Below are 14,512 nucleotides of genomic sequence, written 5' to 3'. Positions count from 1 at the left end.
GAAAGAACAGAATTGTATCTTTCATCCAGATAATGTGCAATAGGTGCTTGGGATACATTGGGGAAAACAGGAAAAAGTGACAGCAACAATATACTTGAAAAAAGTAAACATTAACAAAACATTGCTAGGCAGAAGGGAAACATTTTAAGTAGAAAAGGAGTTTGAGAGCTGAAGTTTTGGAAAGAGTATTAATAAATGCATATATCAAATTATCTTAATTAACAGAACACTTGAAAGTGTAGTAGGAGTCTAATATGATTGCATAAGGAAGTCTCTGGCCTGAAAATGAAAAAGCAATCATTAAAAATACAATGAAAACAGGTAAACATAAAGAATAAAAGAAAAATTATTTAGGGTCATAGGGATAAGGTAAGTAAAGTTAGAGGTGCAAAAATGGCAACAGAAAAGGAGGCAAAGAACCCTAATATTTAGGGTCCTTAAATTTCTGTCTAGAATTTCTTAACTAGCAGAGGTGGTCAGTTATTTAGCATAATTAATAGCAAGTGAGACAGACCTGAATTAGGAAATGGCAGTTTGGAGAACATCTACATAAACATGAAGAAATGCATGTATTGAATATATCTTCAATTAACAGAGCACAGTAAAATTTACCCTGTGGTTCTTAAAAAAAATAACCAAAGCAATTTCTGAACCATTTTTAAGCATGGACGAAAACCAATAACCTGTGAAAGTTCCAGGGATTTAGAAAAAGAAGAAAAAGCAAACAATTATTTTTATAAAGGCAGAGAAGAAAAGAAGGAAGAATTATAGGATATTCAACCTAATTGCAGCACCCAGAAAGAAAATGAAACATGATGTAAAGCAATTAATGTTTAATTATCTTGTAAATAATGAGCAGATGTCAGACAGGCAACAGATTTGTCAAAATAGGTTGTACCAAGCTATTACAATATTTTTCTTGACAGGGCAGCTAACTAGTGGGTACGGGGAAGCAATAGATATAACACAGTTTGACTTTCGTTAAAATTTGTTACATGACCACACATGACGTTCTTACAAGAGAAATGTAAATTAAATTACTATAAGGTGGACAAGAAACTTATGAGAAAAAACATCTCAAGGAATAATTACCTGTGGCACATTGTCTAACCAGAAAGACAAGTCAAATAGATTTTTGCAACGTGTTTAACAAAGTGATGCTTTTGTAAAAAACGGCAAAGGTCAATCTAGAATTATTAGAATATATACAAAAAGACTTGAGAGAATATACTGTGAAGTTGCACAGTGAGGCCCTAGTTGGAGCACTATGCCCGTTTCTTGAGTGGCCAACCAAGATTTTTGTAGCATGCGTACAAGAAAGATGTTAAAATATTTTTTAAAAAACATGTATTTTGTGATTGGATACAGACATATATTTCTATGTTATGATAACATAATTTAGTCCAAATAACATAAATGCTTATCTAGTCTTTATCTAGAAGCTATTTCTGAATCAAGTTTAAAATATTCAAATGAAAGAATTTCCACCAACTCCTCATGGAAATTATCCATAGCCTGACGGAGTTCACTGCTCAGGTATTTTCCCCCTCAACAAAAGGAGATAAAGGTGCTTATTTTAGCTGACCATTGCAATTCATTTCTCTTCATGCAATATATATACTGTAATTTACATTTTGTTTGGGCTACAATTATCGTTTTCCAATTTTTTTTTTTTTTTTTTTACTTGACCTACGAATACGAAAGCACACAGCAAAAGCAGTCAGGGATACATGCTGTACTCGTTACACTAGTCTGGTCACAAGCACACCCTCTGAAGTTGTAGTCTTGAGCACAGAGATCTACAAGGGACATACAGAGGTGAAATATTTTAAGAGATTATTTACTTGCTAAATCAGAACTCCCCCTGGTATCACGAAAATTGTTGTTTAAGTATTTAATAGGCAGCTATAGGGCCTTTGTTCAGCACCAGATTTTGCAAAACGTGGTACAATAAGAAACACTTCTCACCCAAAATCAACATTTAATTCTAATAGATGTTTTAAACTCATACATTACTTCACTAAAACAATGTTATTAGACTTATAAGCACCCTTTGCTTGAAGTGGATGTACAAGAGCAACAAATAGGTAGAGGTCAAAGCAGGGCTCAGTTGTCAAAGTATGACAGGTTCTTTCATATTTTTCCATACTCTCTCTGTATGAGATTTTTTTCCCCCTTCTTTCTAAATTTTCAAGTCCTTTGATTAGCCAATGAAGACTTACACCAATAATCTTCTAGACTGAAGCCCCACAGGTAATTTTTCTCATTATGACACTGCAAAGACGCCAACAGTCATGACTCCTTTCATTCATTTAAGCAGCACCAGTAGTAGATTCATAAGCATCAGGCATTGGGGATGAGATGGAAAGCTACATTTTGTTTGTTTTGCTGAACTGAGGCACTCATTTTTGACCACATGGATTACCATGGGGAGCACCCATTGGGTGTGAAAGCTTCTTTCAACAATTTTGACCTTGCAGACCTGGATACAGTTTAGTCTCCAATTTACATTTTTACACATGAACATCATCTACTGTTTCAAAATGGAAATAGCTGTTAAACTATACCATGAATTGCCTGCTTGCTAACTGCATTTTTACATCAGCGCTCATTTTTGATTAGACGAGCAAGAAAAAGCATCTTAAACTAATAAGATGCTATTACCTATGGTTTCTGTAAGCATATGTTGTCAGTAAACTTTTTGGAAATGGCATTAAGAACTGTATTACTCTCCAGTTAAGGTTATCAGGCCACACTTGAGGAGCTCCACAACAGTGATGTATGGGGAAATACCTAACTCGGTTGCACCCACAAAACCTCCAGTCTTTCTTATCTGTCATTTACTGTACAAAGGATATTCTTATGCCGACAGTGCAATAGCTACAAAAAAAATTCAGTCAAAGGCACAAAATCTGTATCTGGAGTTGAAACTTGTAAATGCATGGGATAGAGGATTATTCATTTATTATGTACAGAGAGATTTGCTCTGAATTTCAGATTCAGAAGTGAATCAATAATTAGAGGGAAAAATTAAATATTGGTTTCTTAGTTTGAGCTGTGGTCTTGAAAACAGTTATGCGTACACTTAGACTGAAAAATGTGATCCATTAACATCTCTTAGTCTAACTACATGAATTAAGTAGGCACCTGCATAAATGTTGACAGAATCAGGTCCCAAGTTAATAGCAACACTTCTAATTTACTGACATTGTCATTCTAACAAATAAAGATTTTAAAGCCTTTCTGTAGATGAGTTTTCCATGGCACTAAAAGTAAGATCACTGCCAACAAAATCTAGGCTGGACTGCTGCTGGAGAAACACTGAGAAAAAAAACAAAGTTAAAATTAATTCAATTGATTAATTATTTTAATTTTTTTTTACTGTCAGCGTAATCGAAAACTCACACCACCATGGGTGAGTTCATGCCTTGATACAACCTATAATTTGTTGTGAACCAGCCCGCTCCACACAAAGTATTTTCTCTACAGATTTTCTCTTTTTCTTGTGAACCACCCATATCTCCTACATATTAAAATTATCAAGTCATTATCAATTTGCTAAAAATATATTCTCTAGTGAGAATTTTTATCCTGCAGTAACCAGTTTGTACTGCAATGTTTGTACTTAAAAAATTTTGTTTAGCGATATGGGAACAATAAGATCACTGATAGACAGGGAAAAGTTAGGTTACATAATAACATAATTGAGATTAAAAAAAATTCAAAAATGTTTGGACTTTATTGTTTACAGCATTAGAATATGAAATCTCATTGCTTACAAGATTAAATTAGCCTAGCTAATTTCACGCACTTTTATGGCCTTATTATTTAGGAACTCGAATTCCTCACAAACTTATGTATATGTGAGTGTTCAGTAACCTAGAAAGGGAAAATTGAGACACACAAAAGCAATAATGGTCAGTTCCTCTGGGTGCACAGGTTTCTAATTCTTACTGGTTGTCAGTGGGAGTTAGGATCCTTGGCCTTATTTGATCGTACTTCATGTATCTGAAAGTTAGAAATCTGCGTTTCCCTATACCAAATGGAGAGTAATAGATGTTTCCATTAGACAATTAATCACGCTTACTTTAAGTAAGCGGTTCAAGTTCAGTTGAATCAAATTCTGATATTCCTCTGATCGTTGTCTGCTTTGGACAACCAAGTTTAGGCATAAATAAATCTCATTCTTGCACCAAATCCTAGAATGCTTTTGGCTCTAAATCAGAAGGGTGCCCAGGAGAGTACTGACTGAGGAAGAAGTGGCTACTTTCTATCCAAACCTCACTGGAACTGAAGGGTTCCCAAAGGCCCCAAAACTTTGGGGCACTTTTTTGAGCCAGAAGACTATTTTTGAATGGCATCAGCAGAGATATTTCTTATAGCTTTGTTTTAAAGAGACAAGCACCCACCTGCTCAACTCTTTCTAGTATTCAGGGGTTTGGATCCATGAGAATCAACCTTCTCAAAGACCAGAGCTTGTTCTCTGGACCCAGACTGTCCTCAGACAAACCAGATGCTTGAGCTCCAGAGAAATGACTGATCTCATATACGCCATTATATTCTGCTTTGCCCTCTGGCTAGCTCTTGGTAGCTCTGCATTTATTTAAGTATTTGTATTTGTCCCTCAGAAATTTGATTTTCCCTATGCCATGTTCATAGAGACTAGACATAATTTTAGGTGCCAATCACCTGGTCATAATTGCCCTTAAAGTGGCTGGTCTGATTTGGGTAAGATTATTCAAGAATGACATGGTAGTCTAAAGGTTTGGATCACTACACTGCTAAAAGTTGAAGGAATGATCCCTGGAAATCTCACACAGAGAATCTGTTTATACTAAACGTCACACTTGTGTATGTCACATAAATCAACAAAATTATCCAGAACAGTTGGCAGTATTGTAAGATAAGGGTTACCAGGGAAGACTAATAAAGCAAAAAAAACATGAATGACCAACTACCTTAAAAAAAAAAAATTATGCTATGTTAGGAAAAAAGCCCAACCATTATCCAGATTTAAGAGGTTTTAGTACAGGAAATTCACAAAGCTAGAGCTTTTATTGCAGTTTTGAATTACATTTCTTCTAGGGTTTTGTTTTCTTTTGTTAATTTATTAACCCATTATTTTACATAATTGATGAAATAATACAGCCTACTACTGGGATGTTTAAGTATTTTAAACGGGTATTTAAAAAACAATCCCTGTGGGATATCTGACATACTCTGTCAAAGACATCACAGTTTCTCAATTTATTTTGAAGTATGAATAAGGAATCGAACATAACACCTTATTTAGCTTGAAGTGTTTGTCACAGTCTGTTTCTAGAAGAACTGTAAATTCTTATAAGATTCTAAATGTTTCATAAAATTTTTATTAAATCCTGGACTCGTATCATAATTTACAACATTTCAGTCATAATTATCATATTGCTAATTAAAAAGGAAAAGCTTTATAAAGCTCTACTGAAAAATTAAACAATATATGACAGTATTAGCCCAACTGGTTTTCCAAGAAACAGATTTGATTTAAATATTTTGTTGCTTGGGCTGATGTATGCTTCCATCTATGTATCTTTGTAGTGCACATTGTGCATAGACATATCATGCATACACATACATACATTAATAATATTTTTGTTGTCATGGATGAAGAAATGCCCATATATCATTACGTCTATGTTTTACATCACTGGATTGGGTTTTCAGGGTGTTTGCCATTCTGTGCTCAGGGAAGCAGTGACCAACTTCTGTTACAGCTAAATAGTCATAAGTAAAAACGCGAATCCTCATCAGTTCTGGATATCAAACCCTATGCATCTCACATTGGTCATTCAGCGAAGAGGAAAAGCAAAATTAAGGCAAAATTTGCAGCATGCTGGTTTAAGTGCTATGGCATAGAAAAGGATGAAACACCACTGTCTGAAGCACAAGACAACCTTTTCTTGCTGTTTACTGATTCACTTTTCCCCCAATGAAATGGTTAAAGGATAGACGTAAAACAATGAAACCGCATGCCCTGTAGCATTTTGCAGTAGACACAAGACTTTCAGGAAGAATCAGCCTTCACTGCCAATACACTGCATCACCGGTTTAGCCACAGATTGAAAACCCAATGTTCTCAGGGTGCCTTGAATTTATGGCCAAGTCCTGACCCTTTGGCCCATATGTGTTAAGTAAGTCTTCTGGCACTTCACAGAAGGCTCCTAATTTATCTGTGGGTATATGCAACTATGCAGTATAGACCCAGTAATGCAACACTTTCAGGAAATGTTGGATTTGCTCATGTGCGGTACAGCTGAGCTGTACATTATAAAAATTAATGGGATGTCTCAAGTTACATTACCAAGTATTGGATATGGACACACAGAAAAAAACCCAAACCTTCAAACTTTGTTCTGATTGAATTGTCATTCACAGAAAGGGGGAGACCCAAGGTAAGCGGTGTCTGCAGAGAGGTGCCTCATGGCAAGCATAGTAGGCAATCATCTAATGAAAGGGTACATCACGAAGCATACAAAGAAAGATAACAAATGATGGCTGCAGGCACATACGTGTCTCACCAATTTCAGATGTTTCATGCATCCTCCCGCCTACTTGTGCGGAGGCTACATACAGTGAGTACCCCCAAAATATTATTACTGCTAAATGGAATTCCATTCACGTTAATAATTCAAATAAAAGCTAGCTGCAGCTCTTCAAAAAATCCCCTCAAGAAAACAGTTGCATGCTGTTGGACACAAAATGACTTACATAACACAAGCAAAACACCCTTTTTGGCTTTAGTTATAAGTTTGCGTATATCCGTACATAGGTGTGTGTAGGCAAGGGGATGCAAGGAATACCAGTGTTTTCATTTTAAAAGATTGTTATACAATTCACATTTTTATTCACAAGACATGCTGTTGCAACTTGTCAATATTCACTGCATTTTTCTGCCTATATTTTCTAGACTTGGTATAATTTTTTTTCTACCTCCACAGCCATCCTCCTTACTTCAAAAAGTGGCTCTTTAGAACACAAAATTTTTTTGAGAAAAGATTTGAACAGCGACCAAGTAATAACGGTTTACGAAAATGGGCACTTCTATTATACTAAGCTACTATTCTTTATCTAAGATGTCTGGCACATTTAAGATAGATAATCCTAGTCTTTTTAAAATCTCTTGAAGTTAATTTGCCCCCAAATCCCCACATTTCTTTAATTTTGTCATCCTTATCTTGACCTTCTTCCATTGCTGGAAGATCTTAGGGTTGTGGAGATGAAAGCTGAAACAACTATTGGGGGCATTCGGTGAATATCCTCCTTAAAGTTCAGGCTAACACCTTAAACACTGATGTAAGGGGCTGTTGTGCATGGAAAAGGTGTCTTGGCCCAGCTGCCCATAATGATGCCATATTTTTTCTGAGCAGATGAACTAGCTCAGAGCCTTCCAGTCAGCGTGGATAATATAGTTTAAATTGTTCCATTTACCTACAGAAATTAAATAAAATTATCTTTTAGTGCTGTCTTTCTGATAAGGAAACTCCCCTACACCCACCGGCCAAACCAGCATGTTCCTTTTGGCAAATTTTGCTTCTGTCTATTCACCTGTTAATTAATACATTATTCACCAACCACAGTGCTGACCGCTGAAGCATCACAGGATTTATCTGTCTGCCTGCTGAGAAGTGGTCATTTATGCTTTGCTTGTGCCTTGCAACCGGCTCTTAATCCATCAAAGGCCTTAACATTCACTCCATGGTTACCCATTTTCCAAACAGCTGTGTGTGCAGGACTTTATGAAAAGCCTAAATCAATTACATTATATTCCCCTTTAGTACTATATTCTATTTTTAAGCTCTACAAGTGAAAAGAAAAAGAAATAGTATTTAAGCTTTTAGACACCGTGGTGATTTATTCATCTCGTATGCATCTCATTTAATTGTTTTATAATATATTTTACAGGATTTCTTACTGTATTCCTCTGCTTATTGAACACCATCTCTCTGGTTAAAAATTCTATGGATCAAACCAAGCACTAGAGGAACATAATATTGGATATTCTCCGATCCTTTTGTAAAATAATTTTTTAATAATGCATCAAATGTATTTTGTTGGTGATATCTTGACCTTTGGATTTCAGTTTAGCAGAACTTTAAAGAAAATGCTACAATGCTTTGCAGAATAAAAGCTGTAATTTCATCAAAACCCCTGGATAAATGATCTCATGTTCTCAGGATGATGGTACCCATAAGTTGTACTACAACTACCTGAAAATACCATAAAACACAAATTTAACTTCATTTATTTTTTAAATAGGCTCCATTTTGCATTTTTTCGCTCTCCCTCAGATTCAGTATGGGGTTTTTTGATTACAGCTATGCTTAAATTCATCTTCTTTCTTCTACATTTTGTTTCCCTTCATCTCACTGCTGAAAAATCCATCTTTACCACATTTTAGTATTAGCTTTGATAATATCATTGAGCTGCCTTTTCCTAGTGATAAATATCTTTAAAGTTTGTCCTACTCACACTGATAAAACTCTCACAGGCTTATTGCTGAACTGCCAGTAGTGCTGATTTTCAACTTTAGTCCATTCTGATAATAAAATAAAAAAATTATGTCAAAACAGAAGTCAGAATGCGGCCTACTTAAAACCAGCTAGTTACAAAGTTACTAGGATATTTTGGAAAGCTGCAACTCAAATTTCTGATCTGAATCGGACGATTTCAAATTTCTAATGTCCTTCACACGAGAGAGTAACCCAAGTACTATGGTACTTGCTCTTCCAGGATGGTTTCCAGACATCCCAATGCAAACTGAAGGAAAAAAAAAAATAAAAATCAGAACCCTTTCAAAGCCCTTCCCAGGCAGTTCTGGTCCCATTTGTTCTGCTTTTCCTCCTTCATTTCCCATTCACTCCCTTTCATTACAACCCACAAAGTCTACTCTAGTTTTCCCAATTTAAATTCAACCCGCTGAACTTTAAAGAACGTCACAGCTTTTTCTCCTTCCCGCATCTCAGAAATCTTTAAAAATAATAGTCAACCTCATTGTCTGTTACTTGATTTCTTTCTACGGACAATTCTTTTTACTCATTTAGAAACTCATATTTCTTCCCTGCAGTTGTTACAGCTTCTCAAGCAATTGACGAGAAGACTTCAATCTCCTTATTAAAGGCAACGGGGACACTGAGCTGGCCTTGGGCACTGCTAGGACAGCGTGCTGAGCAGCATGAGAGATCTCACTATTCAAACAGAAATTGGGCTCTCTGTTTTCTCCTACTCCCTTCCCTTGCTTTTCGTTTTTTTCCTTGCTTTTAACATTTTCTTTCGCCTCTCTTTTCTTTCCCACCCTTCTCTCCTTCCTTTTTTTTTTTTTTTTTTTCCTCTTTTTTCCTCATGGACCATCATTACCAGGATAATTTCACAGTCCTCTACAACACAACATTTAACAGGAGGCATCAGCATGGCCCTGCCTACCAATCCCTGGGCTGGGCCTGACCCTGCTTCCCCTCACCGGGCCTGATCCTGACTCCCACCTGTGGGCTGACATCCCAGCCCGGCTGCAGGCCGGCCCTGTCCCCACGGACGTGCCTGATGCCCAGGGCTGGGACTGCCCCCAGGGAGCCACTAGGCCTTGCTCTTTAGGAAACCACGCTCAAGATATTAGTAAAACTTGGCAGTGCCTCAAAAAGCAAAGAAAAAAAGTTAAACCCTGAAGCTTTGGTTTACTCCCACACACAATTAACATCCACTAAAATCTATGAGTTTTGTCTTTGTTCCCAGCAAGCCCTGTAGACTCTGTGGTTTTAGAGTTTTTATCTGGGATTTATAAGAAAGTCAGCAACTGAGAGTGAAGTTTTTATTTTGGTTTTAAAGGAAAAGTGCTCAATTTTAAAAAGACATTAACCAATATGTCACTCCCTAACACTGCTGTCAGAGACACGTACCAAGCCTCTACCAAGTACTTGGCTATAAAGGCAGTGGGTTAGTCAAGCGCAGGCAGGAAAGCACTAAAACAATAAAAAAACCCACCCATATATTCCAAAGGCCATAAAAGAAAACAACAAATAAATAAAGCTTTAAGGTGAAACCAGTTATTAAATAAGGTTTACATTGTTTCAGTTTCTCAGAATCTACTGATATCACTTTCATTAAAAACTAATTCCCCCCCTCCCCCCCCAAAAAAGAAAACCCAACCCAAACATTAGCAACCTTTTTCTCTTTCCAAAAGAGTGTATCCATATTTGTGTACTATCTGTGGGCCAAAGCTACGACTCATGTAATAGTACAAAATCCCTGGAAAAGGAGTCTTAACAGAGGCTTTCCTTGCCTGAGCTGATAGTTAAAAGTAAATAATAATTATAAGAGAAATGTAATTTGCTTATTTCCTTTCCATTGTCATTTAACTAAATTTTTCCCAGCTTTCAAAAGCACTTCATTTGAAAATAAATAAAGGTTCAATTAAAAATAAGGAGGAATAAAGATTAAAAATATAAGGCATTCATCATTATGTTTCTCTCAGAGATTTTGGTATGTGCCTCTGGGTGCAGCCTGACTCCAAACAAATCACTCTCATCATTCTTGAGCATTTGCTAAAATCTGCACAGGATCTTAAGCTGCTGAATAGAACAAATATATAAATATGTGCATGTATTCATGTATACCCAATCTCTATATCCATAGCTACACAGACGCACATGTAGACAGAGACGAGTTCTGGGGGAGAGGGCAGAGTATAAATGGGCAGGGCATAGAATTGCATAGGGTGGTCTAAATACCATTTACACCGCTTTATTCTAGGGTGACAAAATAAGTCAGTAAATTCTACCTTTTTTAATCAACAATCATAGAGAAATAATAATCAACGCCTTTGTAAATGGCCTGAAAAGCTGCAGACAGAAATGGTGCTGTAATATTAATGATCCACATTCACGTCTGGCATAAATCGTTCTAGCTTCATTGGCTCCATTAAATTTGAGCCCATTCCATCTTCTGAACTTCTGTTGCACAATTTGTACATTATGTACTTTTCTTATAACTTAAAATATAATTTTTTTATTACTTACAAATTTGCTTACTTTTTACAAAATACAGAATAAGTAATAACTTTGACTTTGTGGAACAGGGACTCAGTCTTAAGTATTGAACCCCAGACTTAACAAGATGATGTTGTCAAGATGCACTTAGTCCAGAGCTTCTAGCACATATTTATAATTCAAATTACATCAAAAAGTGCATTAAATATGGAACATAAGTATTTACTGTGGCTATTATCGATCTATATAACGGCACTTTATAACTGTCAGTTACTCTGTTGAAAAATTACTAATAACAAATTTTACAGAACATTAGGTCAGAAATTTTAGCTGAATAAAAAGCCTGAAGATATGTTTTGTTTTGATTAATAAAAAAATCTTACTGATAGGAAGAATTCTTCAAAATCTCTCCTTTACCAAAAGGAGACTTCAACACAAAATTGCAACAAAGTAGTTTACCATATCAAACTGAACAGATTATTTTCTTTCTGTGAATTCATAATACCACTTCATAGACTATTTCAAATATGCTAAATTTACAGTACTCATTCTATTGACCTCTAATTGGGTAGTAAAAAAATAGGGGGACTAATAAAAACAATGTTCTGATTCACTTTTACTTCTCCCACCTCAAAAACATGACACACACAGAATCACTAAACTTCAAGGAAATAATGAAGCAAATTTTATTGCGTTATCTTCAAGGTGTACAGGGGCAAAACCCAACCCTCTGGGTTCAGCCAGAAGTAACATGAACATGAATGTTGCATGGGAAAGCTGTGTAGAGCCAAATGGAATGTGTAACATAGGCTGAAGATGATGGTACTGATTTCTGACTTCTCCCCAAAAATGGCTCTCTGCAGCTCACAGGAAAGAGTTCTGTGAAAGTTAATTTCTACAGGTTGGTGCGAATCTACAAGCGTTGTGGTTGTTGAAGACATAACTTGTTTAGTCATAATCACAATCACAAGAATCCACACTTCAGCTATAATTTCCAATAAATCATAATGAAAGGTCAGAAAAAGAAGAAATTATTTTGCTTAATGGGATTTACCTGTGTAAATAGGGCTTGGGGTCCCTATTAGGGCTTAAAGACAATAAGCTGGGGCAACAATAACACATCAAGTAATCCAAACACTTTGATTAGCTCATTTTGCTGATTTCTGCGCTTGAAGCTAACACAGAGGCTGCCAGAGCTACAGCAGTTTTTGCTTTTCTGCCTCATAGGGAGATGTCTAGTGGTTTTGTTTGAATGTTACATTTGCTGTGTCCTGAACTGCTGCATTCTCATTTCTTCCTTCTAAAATAATCCTGATGATTTTAAAGCCCAGATGAGCAAGTGCAACCAGACAGGGGAGGATCAGCTCAGACATTTCCATGTATCTACACCACGCGCCTCTATATCACAGCTGGTCACTTGGACAGCGAGAGGAGACCCAGTCCGTGAAGTCAATGAAATTCAAAGCATAATTCAACTGAACAAATGTAGACCACTGGTCTAAGACGAGAGCACTCGATAATACTGCCTACACTGAACAATTCAGACACGTATAGCAACAGATATTCCTGAGTATAAAGGAGTCTCAAATGACCAGCTTAGACGTAATCACCTACACCTAAATGAATCTGACCCCGCTCTGTGAAGGCAAAAACAGGTTAAAAAAACTCAGTGTTTTTTCACAGTATACCCGTCTAGCACAATTTTAATATTTTCATATAATCTATTTATTTTATATAATCTATATATTTTATATAATCTAGCAGACTTTTATAATTTTTCAACCAGGTAATATATTTTCAGTTGCTCAAATGTGCTTTCAATGAAAAATTGTTCTATTTAGAAACACGACTTCAGTCACCAACAAGTACATTCACCTGCACAGATCACAGAGTAATGTTTGTAATGATTTTCTAGAGACACATAATACATAATCAACTGACTCATAAAGAACTTGAAGAAAAGGCTGTGTATTTCTCAAATCATTGAAACTTTCATGAAGTAGACTAGCCTTGATGGGTTACTGAATCTCTTCTCTTATACAGCTCTTGTCAATATAACTTCTGCAATAGCACCGAGTAGCGAATAAAAAAAAAAAAAACACTTATGGTCATTAATTTGTTTGTTTGTATCTTGTTTTCAAGCACAGGTTCCCCTCTGAATTACAGATTTCAGAGAACTAACTGAAAGTTTTACGTGACTTAATATTGAACAATATTTCAAGTAAGCTTACCGGTTTCAGAGAGCAGTTTGGTAGCTTCCAGTACTTTCTCAGTATAAACCCCAGTTTCATAGTTTTCCATCTCTGCATTAATGATGTGGATAACTCTGGCTGCACGGCCTCGGATGGCACCCGCAGTTCTATCCAGTGTATCAACATCCCCCTCTTGGAGAGCAATCACGCACTTATTCACATCTTCCAGAATATGGTTTTCTGGAATGTAGGAAAAAAAATAAGGCTCATTTCATTTCGTTCTCCCTCACAGCAAAGCTTGCTGATTTCAGTAAATGGCAAATGTCAGGACGTTAAAAAATTGATACCTGTCCTTACCCAGTTCTGCAAAACAAATACCATTCTGTGATACTATGCAGATAACAGTAAAAATCCCAAGTGTGATATTTAATTTTAAAAGGGACTGGGCTACTTCCTTTCACCTGTATTGCAAGTACAAACCTGTAATTCTTTGAAAAAACAATCACATTAATTTCAAACATCACACTGAATTTTATTATAATGAAAGCATAATAAAAATCAATGCAACAAGGAAAGTGGTCAAATATTATGCAGATGCCCTAATAAACAGTTGGGCAATTTTCTAAACATGAACTTACACATTTCTATAAACATTTAATATATTTGGTTCACTTCTGCCTAAATAAGTTAGAAAAGAACATAAACCATTTTGAAACGGCAGCAGTAAATGGCCTTTGCAGATAGCAGGGAGCCTGTGCACAAGCAGTTCATCTCCTTTACTCCATCTATGCCAGAGATTAAGCTGTGAATTTTTCATGACACACAGTATAATCATATGTGACCGTGCATATTCTGAAATAAAAGTTCACAACAGTGAGTCTGCTCAGATGATGTAATATCAAGTAGGTTTACTGAAATCTTGGGAGCTGCGGTGTCTTTTCTCAGCTCAGAATCAGGCCATCTACTCTCACGTGCTGCAGCATCAGAGTTTATGTAGTATTCTCACATACAGATAATGTGAAATGATGAAGCAGATTTTGACTAGCTCAGGCACTATTCCCCTGCAGCCAGTGCTCTTAAAAATCATTTCAATAATAAAACTATGACTGAGTTTTCTTTTTGAGCAAACTCAGTCTAAGGATCGCAGAGACTCTAAACAACAACTTACTTTTCTGCCACAGACACATCAAAACCGAAAATAAAATGTTCTTTGTAGTAGTAATAAATAAAACAGAATCAATCAGTTCACCAACTGCTTTTTGTTAATTATCCTCGGCCACAAAACCAGAATGACACACTAAT

At 36.2% G+C, this 14,512-nt stretch overlaps 1 protein-coding gene across 3 annotated transcripts in view; it reads right to left on the bottom strand.

The window, feature by feature from the left end:
• Positions 1 to 14,512, bottom strand: part of CTNNA2 (catenin alpha 2) — a gene marked incomplete at its 5' end in the record, with an annotated part of 461,863 nt that overhangs the window by 52,538 nt on the left and 394,813 nt on the right. For all 3 annotated transcript variants that reach the window (XM_082482395.1, XM_082482396.1, XM_082482397.1), the window contains one exon: positions 13,250 to 13,450. In XM_082482395.1, the coding sequence (XP_082338521.1) occupies positions 13,250 to 13,450 (201 nt within the window). The remainder of the gene's footprint in view (positions 1 to 13,249; positions 13,451 to 14,512) is intronic.

The sequence above is a fragment of the Vanellus vanellus genome (assembly GCF_965231255.1).
Source record: "Vanellus vanellus genome assembly, chromosome: 4".
Lineage (NCBI taxonomy): Eukaryota > Metazoa > Chordata > Aves > Charadriiformes > Charadriidae > Vanellus > Vanellus vanellus.
The sequence above is the reverse complement of the archived record's forward strand: the minus strand, read 5'-3'. Positions and strand labels throughout refer to the sequence as shown.